The 10,689-nt window shown below is 37.1% G+C and overlaps 2 protein-coding genes across 4 annotated transcripts in view; both read left to right on the top strand.

The window, feature by feature from the left end:
* The first annotated feature begins 2,044 nt into the window (after window positions 1–2,044).
* LOC139134561 (uncharacterized) lies at window positions 2,045–6,773 on the top strand. Of its 2 annotated transcripts, XM_070701451.1 has the most exons (5): window positions 2,050–2,163; window positions 3,042–3,217; window positions 4,210–4,317; window positions 4,723–4,938; window positions 5,294–6,773. In XM_070701451.1, exons 2-5 carry the CDS (start codon window positions 3,181–3,183, stop codon window positions 5,806–5,808), a joined length of 876 nt encoding a protein of 291 aa, XP_070557552.1. In that variant the 5' UTR covers window positions 2,050–2,163; window positions 3,042–3,180; the 3' UTR covers window positions 5,809–6,773. The 2 variants fall into 2 exon arrangements, with proteins under 2 accessions (XP_070557553.1, XP_070557552.1); XM_070701452.1 differs by lacking the exon at window positions 4,210–4,317 and having other exon boundaries at window positions 2,045–2,163.
* A 1,517-nt stretch (window positions 6,774–8,290) lies between these two features.
* The window catches only part of LOC139134563 (uncharacterized), a 13,298-nt gene continuing 10,899 nt past the window's right edge, over window positions 8,291–10,689 (top strand). Inside the window, exon 1 of one of the 2 annotated variants that reach the window (XM_070701453.1) lies at window positions 8,291–8,424. The gene's annotated coding sequence lies outside the window, so the exon portion shown is untranslated. The remainder of the gene's footprint in view (window positions 8,425–10,689) is intronic. The other variant, XM_070701454.1, reaches the window with a different exon arrangement.

Genomic DNA, 10,689 nt, shown 5'->3' on the forward strand with positions numbered 1-10,689 from the left:
CGCTAGATTTTAGTCACTGAAATTTTCGGTTGAAGCACTACAACCTTCGTCAGCAGAATAACCCGATCTCAATGTCGTGACCTTTCGGACACGTACATCAGAATCGGGTCATAGACTTTTGGTAATTTATACCTTCCACTTGTCCTGTTTACATGATTCCGTGTCAAAGTCAGACCAATAAGGGCCCCTGCACACAATTTTACATCGGTGAACGGAGGGATCTCTAAAAAGCTCAGCTCTACAACATCGGAGGTTTCCCGACATATCCACATTGAATCACCAGACCACTTTGTGGACTTGGAAAAGTAGGAATTCTTGATAGGGACCCCGATACTTCGAAAGGGGTGTCAAGGAGGCGATATATATCCGTGTTAACCAGCCATCCCTTAAAGGGCCATTATTTGTAACTTTTGACCATTTTTTACCTCGGAAAATTCCATGTTGGAGGCTCATATTTGTTGCAAAATGTTGTTTTACGAAGAAACAAACATAATTAGTGATGTATTAGCCACATAAAACTGCTAATTTTTGTTCAAACGTGTTGCCCTTCCGAGCTCGTTTGTTGACGTCTGGCATGCTCAGCGTGCTGGGGAGAACGCAGATATGGTGACGGCGCGATCACGCCAGATGTACAAGTTCACGTTTATTGCGGGATCAAAACAACATTGCGTCGTGGATTGCCAGACATCTGGCTACGCAACGTGCTCGGACAATGGACTACGACGTAAGTGCCGGGCATAAGTAATGAATATTTATTTTGAAATTGCTGTAAATGGCTCGCGCAGGTGCAGAAGAATGCCTACGTTGCAATCCGCGTGTCAACAGAGTTTGTATTTCTGTCAGGACAAAAATTGAAATTTTCGTTGTAAAATCACATGTTATTTAGTTGTAGGGCACGTAATGTTTCCGAATAATATGCGATTCTCTGTTATTTGACAGGCTATTGAACATGAGCCAGTGATCATTTTAATCAAAACTAACGGAAAAATCGCAAGAAGATACAGCTAATGGAACTTTAATAGAGACAGTAGAAGGTATAAATTACCAAAGGTCTATGACCCGATTTTGATGTCACGTGTCCGAAAGGTCACGACATTGAGATCGGGTTTTTCTGCTGACGAAGGTTGTAGTGCTTCAACCGAAAATTTCAGTGTCTAAAATCTAGCGTGTTGAGATCAAAAGTTCAATTGACAGTGCTAGCGACGTTATTTGAATAGTTTGTGGAAACGTCATTTGAAAAGTATTTTGTGTTTGTGTTTATTTTGTGAACCTCAAGATTATGAGAACATGTCTAAACAACAAATACTGCATGCCCAAGGAACATACCTTTGATTGTCAAAATCTTACAATGCTGTGTATAACTTAGGCCTATATAGACCATGCTGAATTTCTTAAGAAAACAAGTTTAAAGTGTAAATTTTAGCATCTTGTTTTCGTTCAACTTCATCATTTTTGTCTGATATTGCTACTCGCAAGCTACTTTCAATTTTTTATTTCGTTTACATGAAATCGCTATGAAAACCCGCAACAAAGTGTCAGCGAACATTGGAGAGAGCGTCTTACAAAGGAAATGTACAATATTTATTTATTTGGCATTTAGACATGGTAGGGCTTTACAAGACTCTACAAAAGTTTTATGTTTTTCTTTTATTTGCTGTATTTGTATTTCTCTTCTCTCCTTTCTATCCCATGGTACCTTGTGCATAACCTATCAATTAACAACAGAACAATTTTGAAGCGTCAGATGCATTCTTTATCACGTTTTTGTTACTCTTATTAATTTGACTGCTTGTCATGACATCCGACTGTTTGTAGACTCTGACAAAACAGGAAGAATGTTGATTGAAAAGTTCACGATAAGTCTTAAGGAAGCGTTACAAATCACAACCGAAGAGAGAAAGACAAGCGAGGCTGAGATAATCAAACATTTCAAGGTAGTATATTTGTAGTATTAGTGTATCTTCGACATTTTCTCGGTGTTATTCAGTGAGCATAAACTAGCAGACCTTAGCGATGTCAACTGATGGCGTCACAACTTCAACGCATGCGCACAACTTCGATGTACACTGTGATAACACACCAGCTAACATGATGTTCACGACGTCATAAGATGAGAGGATGCCAGACCAATGATCTATAACGAAATGTATACTGTGTGTTACGGTAAGAAATTTTGGAGGGAGTGATATGAAAGCCATGATGTGAATTTATATGACGTATCGACATGCGATTGTATAATCTCAGGAGATGATGGTTCGCATAAGTAAGGTCTATTTCCATGGTGATGGCTGCTAGCCATTATCCTATGCATGTCAAAATTTGAAACGCATGATAAAGACTCCCTGACATACCTGGAAGTTCTTGATGTTGTCAGGCATTGCGTCAGGACTAGATCTGAAAATCCAACGTAGGAGATAGAGAGAATGGGTGGAAATCACCATACAGAGATGTCGGGCGGGACATCGATTGATGTAGCCGACGACAGGTTTTGTGCAATATCCGTTATTCCGGTCAGTAGTGTTGAGCCACTTAGATTCCTTGATTTCAGATCTTCAAAAGATCCTTTACAAACAATGATCAGTTGGTTTTACCTTCGAGAATTAAACATGTCTGTTTCAGACATTTTAAATTCGAACCCTCAATGTCCTCTACGCATCTGAGTGATGGTTAATTTCACCAATTGAGGTCAGAGGCTAGCCATGCCTAATATTCATGTAATTGACATAAATACACACTGTGCCTTTCAAATATTTTTGAACAATAACGATAATTGATCCTTTAATCTAATCGGTCCTATACGAGCTATAAGCCAGTCCTGTTCAAAGTGAAAACATCTCTTTGCTTAGTCCTAATATTCACTGGCTTAGATTTATCAATTACAGCATATTTATTTTAATAATGTCAACGGATACACCAGTCTGCCATAAGCATGCACTTACCAAAACGATAGTTATCACCGCTATCATATGCGTCCCCACGGTTTCATGTTTGCAAGCATAAACTACGTAAACTAGGTGAAATGTTATTTCTTTTCATCACAGATAAACACGTCATTTGGCCAAAGGCAGAGAGAATTAATGCAAAGGATATTTGACAAATGATGGCGTTTACCTTCGCAACTACTCATCGGCGGATAGAGGTCACATATCAAAGTATGACCTTCTACGTCACGCTATAACCATGAAATTCCACTTCACAAATTCAACCAACGTAACTGGTAAGTTTCAAATCGTTCTGTAAGCCGCGTTATATCTTTGAAAATTACTAAAGAGCACTACTAATCAATAGTATTATGTGAACATCCTTACTATCATTGAATTATGGGACATTTATCTTAGAAACTGATCTGTTGAAATTTATTGGAATGCCAGAATTCTCACGTCATTTTGTCGGACTTGAGTATCCAGCATAAATGTCTTTACAATACGAGGACTGTTAAAAATGAAACCTTTAATACTTGGCCAAACTAGAAAAGGATGAAATACTTGTAATGGGGTTTTAAATGAAATACAGAATCAACTGACTAGAGTTTTGATCGAATTTCAATGTCATTCGAGTCAAGTTAATTTCCGTTATCATGCATTGAGTGATTCCTTCTGCCAAGACATTATGTTACACGTTAACTAAAAATATTTCAACTCGATTGTTAAAGGGATAAAGTCGACTATTTTTCATGAATTTTGTTTGATACAAGATACTATATTGTTTGACATGTTGAAAGATACTGAATGAATGGGTGACCATGCATATATTCGACCCCGATTTTAGACACGATACATGAAACTATCGCCAAAATGAATGTATGGTCATGACCATTAATTCATTTTCGTGATGGTTTCATTTAATTTGTCTAAAACCGGGGTCGAATATATGCATGGTCACCCATTCATTCAGTATCTTTCAACATGTCAAACAATATGTAGTATCTTGTATCAAACAAAATTCATAAAAATGGCCGACTTTGTCTCTTTATTCCAGCTCACATCACTTAAAATCAAGTAAAAAACACAAAATGAAATATTGAAAAGAATGAACGGTTGACTAAGACCGATGCAAATTAGAAAGTATGTTCAGCTTGGAATTAGTGAGGATATCGGTCTAATCTGTGACAAAAACAATATCAGGTTTCAACCTCACAAGTCTTTTAGTCATTTCAATAGTATATTGTTGTGTAGCTTATTGTGGTTTACTTGTTTTAATTCTTTTAAGTAACATGTTCCGAAAACATCTGTTTAAATGGCGGCATCTGCAACATTACAATCCCAGCATGCATCTGTGAATTAGGCTTCGCGGGAGCATACTGTCAAGATGAACTTGGTAAGGCGTTATTATGGTAGGATTCGTTGAGCGTACAAGATACAACAAAAAGTGTGCGCATCCGATATGATGGCCTCTTTGAAATGTCAGAGCATCCTTGTCATGTCATACACGTTGCTAACAGTGTCGTAAACTACAAACTTTGAAGTCCGTTTGTTGAAGACCTTGATAGCGAACGTTATCTAATCTTGCCTGACCTGTTTTACAGTGTAACGTTATGAACCGCCTTTTAATACCCTGTATTGGAATTGTAAATGTTGAAAATTAGAATGTATTTACGGAGATCTGGTTGCGAGATCTGATGCATTTGAACCGTTCAAAGACGAAACAAGAACAGTAAACATTGCTTATTTACAAACACAAATAGTTACTGAACTAAAATCCATCTATGTTTGATTTTCACAGAAAGTGAAGAATCTTCACAGAAAACAATTGCGTTACTTCCTGTTGCTTGTGGTGTTGTGTCTTTGTACTGTGTTTGTTTCATTGTGATGTATGTGAACACATGGAGATCCAATCGTCATGCACTTGCTCGACAACGTGAAATCGACAGTGCTGTGCACGTAGACGGTCCTCCCCGACTTAATAGCACACATAGAAGACACGTAAGACGTTGGGGAGGTACGGAATCTCTCTTTTTCAAACGTTTTCGTAATGTTTTCCTCATAATCGGCTGAAGCGTTCATGAACTATTGTAAGCTTATGACTCTCTGTTACAATGATATACATACTCCAGTGTGTTCAATATTCGTCATAAGACTAGTAAAATAACAGATCAGATCATTTATATTTACATAGAGGATAAAAGGTGCTATTGATATTTTGCCAAGGAAAAGTTAATGCTTGCACTACATTAACAAATAAAGTTATGTTTCATTCTTTTTCGGTATCGTTGTGTGATGGGGATTTCGTCGGATTGTATTTTATGGATGTTTGGCAGTGTAAACTGTTAAAATTGTGGTATAATATCTTCCAGGTCTTGTGCTTAATCCAACGTCTTTCTTTCGTCCTTTCATCGGGACACGACGCCAAAGTGGCTCTCCAGAAGACGTTACTGGTCTCCATGGTGTCAGAACAGCTCCAGCAGTTCTGCAAGGAACTGTCCCGCCAAAATACGACCACATCATCCCGTCTGATGAAGATTCTTCAGGTTCATTTGCAACTGTGGCGGGTAGCTGTCATTATGTAATTCCACCGAGCTATGAAGACGCTATTCGGGAACAGGAAGAGAACGAACATATTATCCGGAACGAATCAACCGTATCATCAGCTGGTGGTCTATCGATGAGAACCATCCCTTCTCAAGCATCAACTTACAGGGAAAATTCCGCCTCAGAACTCTACAGTTCCAGAGAGGAAATAAATAACGGACAAACAAACTTGCCTGAAGATCCGTGGTTGCTACGTCCATCTGTTGGTATCTTGGTCACATTTAGCTCTCCATTAGAAGAAACTATTTCAAGGGATGTAATGGAAATGACGACACATTAACTATGAACAAAACTATGAGTAGTCATAAATGTTTGTTATCCAGATTAAGCTTGAAGGTTACATGCCTTCCAGACTCCTTTTCTAAAATTAACGATGCTTCAACGCTTGCATATGTGCCACATGGAAAGTCTTCGGAATCGTGAACACATGTAAAAATGGCATGTGCCCATGGATTTATTTTTATTAAGGCTTCAAATTGTTGTAAAAGAGGAAATATAGACATTGGCAGCTAGTTTGAATTCAAGTATTTGGGGTAATTTGATTTACTGATCTGAAGTTTCATTGTGACCTTTACAAGTTTTACTTGATTACAAAAAAGAAAGACCAAATTAGGGGCAAAGACTTGCGGCCCTGATTTTTGAGATGCCTACCCGCGTTAAGAACTATGTTAACTTTGTTCAAGGTGTCAAGGTTTCGCCGGAAGTTGAAGTTAGAACGTAGCAGCGTATTTTTCCAGCAGTGCCTAGTGAATTGTTATTGATCAATTCATTAATTTATACTCATTGTTAACATTTTGAACGGGAGATGGTGGTAATGGAATGTCTTAGGTAAAAGTTTTAGAAGTTCAAGTTCTGTGGTAATTAACGTGCTGAGGACTTTACACACTCTTCCATTTCAGTTTGATTTAGGAGAGACCAAGGAATCGCTGTTAACATTGTTGTTATGACATAAGATAGAAAAAACCGACAAAGTGTGAATAAATAAAATTATCCCATCAACGAGGTATATATTTATATCAAATATACCGACAGACCTTTACATGCCAATTATGTACATACAACATGCGAAGTATACATGCGATAACAGTCATGTTATCTGAATGTAATCGGACTGGAGGCACATATAGTCTAGATGGTTGATTGTGTATCATGATCTTTCAATCTGCAGTCTCTATTGATTGATAGAATGTACATTTTGTTGTCGTCATGAATAAACACTTGTCAGTTAACGTTGTTCAAATTTCATCCTGTCTCGGTCAATAGTCGCTATCTCTGTCAGACAATGTAGTTCAATCTGTTGCCTCACTGGCGGTTGCGTGAACACAGTCATTATATATCCTTGGTTTAATCTTTATTTAAAGGGAAATGCATAATTCCCGTCGTAGTTAGTTTGACCTGGGGATGGATGTACTTCTCTAGACTACTAGTAAGCTGATGTATTTTCAATGGGCCTCCAAACCTGCGGCGTTTTTGTCTTGATATACAGGTAACAGCAGCAAAGAATAGCTCTTATGAAATAGTGTCGGTAGTTATCGACAGATACTTTGTTCGAAAATAACCCTTCATGATTTATCGGCGAAGGGATAATCAAATCTTCTTCATAAATAACAGGCCTTATTGGAGGCAGACTACTAAACTTGGGGGGGGGGGGGCAGGGCTGTCGCCTGCTTGAGTTGCTGGCGGGCAGTTCTGGGAAGAGCAATTGGTAAATTATTGCATTTAGTGTGTTTCTTTACAAAGTCCAAAACGTTCTATGTTCCGTTCATTCAAGTAAGAGCTTGCTATAGCTAACTACCTCCTATTTTTCAATTGTTTATTTGCTTATCTCTCTCTATCTATTAATTTACTTCCATTTCAGGATTGCACATTTCAGTCACAAATAAGGACACCGGTTGAAAATCCGTAATTACAGGGAATGATCTTCCACTTGTCTCGAATTACATCATGTAGAACCATTGAAGAACATAGAAACAAATAGCAATAGACAGCTTTAGGATTCAATAACGTTTGCTTATTTCCATATACACTTTGCTGTATTAATCTAACTTCTGAATACTATCACACAAATGCCGTGAAAAGTGCAATTGTTTCAGAAACTCAAACTTTGATCCCATAATTATGGCCAATTTTTCAGGCAGTTGATGAATTTATGAAAAATCAGATTCGACAACCTTGATTTAAGCATCATTCAGGGTTCTCGGTCAATATGGGATATTTTCCATCAAATAAGATTGTCTACTCGCCAAAATTAGAAGCATGACTTTCTAATGAAGCAGTAAATCCCAGACAGCTTTTATTCTTTGAAAGTCCTAGATAAATATTGATCAAAATCATCAGGCAAGTTGAAAGATTGCTCTAATATTTTGGATTCTCCGCCATCCAATTCACTTTAATGTTGCATGATTAAATAGTTAATTTGACTTTTAATTGGCATTTGTTTGTTTTTCCCATCAAGCCAAATGAATTTATTGTTTTTTTTTTAAATAATGAATAGTGAGTTCAACTTTGAGTTGAATAAGTTCAAAGATACCATTGCATCGTTATTTGTGAGATATGGCAAGTGAACGGTCGACTCCAATTAATTATTTTATTCAGTTATTTTGAAAATTAATTGATAAAAAGACTTACTGTTAAACTCTTGTATTTTCCATAACACTAGGACGATGACTCAGTATAGTCACGTGGTTAGTTAGTCGGGCAATGACCTTAATATTCGACACATCATGTGCCACCTAAATACCGCCCCTGCCTTTGTTCGCTTTACGCATGCGTGTGACGTTTTGTTTTCGTTCAGCAGCTTTACCTGTCCTGTATATCTGCCAATCGTGTATTCACATACAATCAATTGAGACACAGAGTCACGGCGATTGCTTTCATCATGGGTCGCTACTAACAGGTAGAGTATCTTTACTGTTAATATTGTTTTCATTCTTTTCCCACAAAGGGAAAAATAGTCATTTTCTATGGATTGTAAATTACGAGAATAACGGAGCGCAGAAATTAATGACATCTTTCTTACAATACCGTCTCTAATTTTCGTTAAATGCTATTGTTGCTAATTTTAGGTTAATGCTTAGCTATATTTCAATCTCCGATCGGCTATTTACAGACCAGTGCGGGCAAACCGTATAAATAATACCTATAAAACGTTGCCGTGATCATAGAGACTGACCCGTACACCTGTCACTGCAGTTACACCATCGTTAACAGAAACATTCATTCGATCGATGATGAATTTTAATATTTTCAGCGCTGTTATGCTTCTAATTGCGTATATTGATTTTTATGTCCCTCCGCGTTCTCCTTGGCATTACCATTTCACGTCTAACGCTCATAATATCGCTGAATAAAACTAAATTTTAAGTTTGTCGAGTCAAACGTGGATGAAAGGATGATAATCTTCGAAGAATTATAAGTTCTCTATTTTTTTCCTTTTATTGCTAAGGATGGGACATCATCATCAGCACCGCACCAGTTACGTATTCCAGTGTCTTAGACGATCTAGAAATGCGTCTTACTCAATTTGACAAAATAATAGAGAGTGTTCAATCGACTTGCGATGAAAAACGGATGGAAATAATTCCCACACATGAATGACCTTAAAATGACAACAAAGTACGCTATGTATGTAATTCATTACGCTTAAATGAATCCCTACGCGAATCTATAGATTATTACTATGGTAACGAACATATTCCACACATTTCATGTAGCGTGTTCATTGCAAGCTTCAGTAATGGTTGCAATATAGATTTTAAAGTAAGCTACTTCAAGTCTGTTCTTTGTAATTATCACAAAATTATTCCACAATCTCCATGCCTCCGTCTTATTCAATCAAAACACGGTTATCAAATTAAAAAAAAACAAAGAGATAGAGCGTTCGGTTAGACATTTGGTTTTCCCTGTTAGCAAAGTTTAAGTTTTTCACTGAGCCCGTATACGCTTCAATACTGACATGTGAAAAGATTTCCATTCCAACTTTGCTTACTATGTCAATGTTTTACATTGGCCAGCACTAAAATGAATGTAAACACTTTACAGAGAGAGTGTGTTTGTAACACACGTGAAATCAAATACGGGAGATCGATTAATGAAACATGTGTTGATTCTACCACAATGTTCTTGTATTGTAATAACAGTCTGTCCTGACACGTCTGTTCAGTAAAACAAACTTGGTGCCCTCCCGCGTTTGAAATTTAAAATTGTCATCGACAGTTCCAGAAATATTGGAGTAGGTATTATTTCGACTGCAGCCGACGAAAGTACATTAAGAAGCATCGTCATTTTAATTCTGATATCAATCTCATTTCCGTGAACAATATAATGCCAGAGAAGATTACATGGACAAATTTGAAATCAAAATTGTCGTTATTTATGACAATCACGTGTCATCCTTTATAATCAACACTGATTATGAAATTTCCAACGATATTTTGTCAACGCTAAACCTCTAATGAATATCTTTGAATGTACTTATGTCATTCACTTCTAGGACACATTATAACATCAATATCATTTCGCGTTAATCATTAAATTCAAGCGTGTAAGTTAAGCGTGATTTCAGAAACATTTCAAAGTAATTTCCATTCTTGAAGTGAATTATTATAATATACGTATCGTTTTGAATCTAAAATCTGTCAAATTTAGACATGTCAACTTTGCCTGCTTGATTTTATTCATTTTATTCATTTATGTGTAAACAAGGTGGTGATTCATCTTCCGCACTTGTCAAATCGTCATCATCCTTATTATTTTTTAATGGAGACTAAGCTTTGAGATTCAAAGATACACTTCATGGGGGACGTTGGGATTTTCGCTAAGTAATAATTTCGATGGAGTTTCCTCTGTACTGACAAGGCTCTCTAGGTGCGGTCTGTATATCTCTTATGTTTTGTCAGCTCTACAATCTCAGAGAATTTTTCAAACGGATTGTCATGTCCTTTGGAATTTTGTTGATTCGAAAATGACACGATATATTGAATTGTATGCAAAATTTGCTCTTTCTGAGTCTGCACCTGCATGAGAATACATGTATCTTGTTGTTGTCTCACATTTTCTGAAATAAGTGTGTAAATTACAATGTAATAATTGGCACCTGTCCGCTGTTACATTTACTATAGAGGTCGATTGCATCCTGCTGGCCGACCTTGTGCGTGTCAGT

Source organism: Ptychodera flava, chromosome 6, assembly GCF_041260155.1.
Source record: "Ptychodera flava strain L36383 chromosome 6, AS_Pfla_20210202, whole genome shotgun sequence".
Taxonomy (NCBI): domain Eukaryota; kingdom Metazoa; phylum Hemichordata; class Enteropneusta; family Ptychoderidae; genus Ptychodera; species Ptychodera flava.

Coding starts and splice junctions, on each gene's coding strand:
- LOC139134561 (XM_070701451.1), top strand. CDS start 3,181: ATGAAATTCCACTTCACAAATTCAACCAACGTAACTG. Junction 3,218..4,209: donor AAATTCAACCAACGTAACTG/GTAAGTTTCAAA, acceptor AATTCTTTTAAG/TAACATGTTCCGAAAACATC. Junction 4,318..4,722: donor ATACTGTCAAGATGAACTTG/GTAAGGCGTTAT, acceptor TGATTTTCACAG/AAAGTGAAGAATCTTCACAG.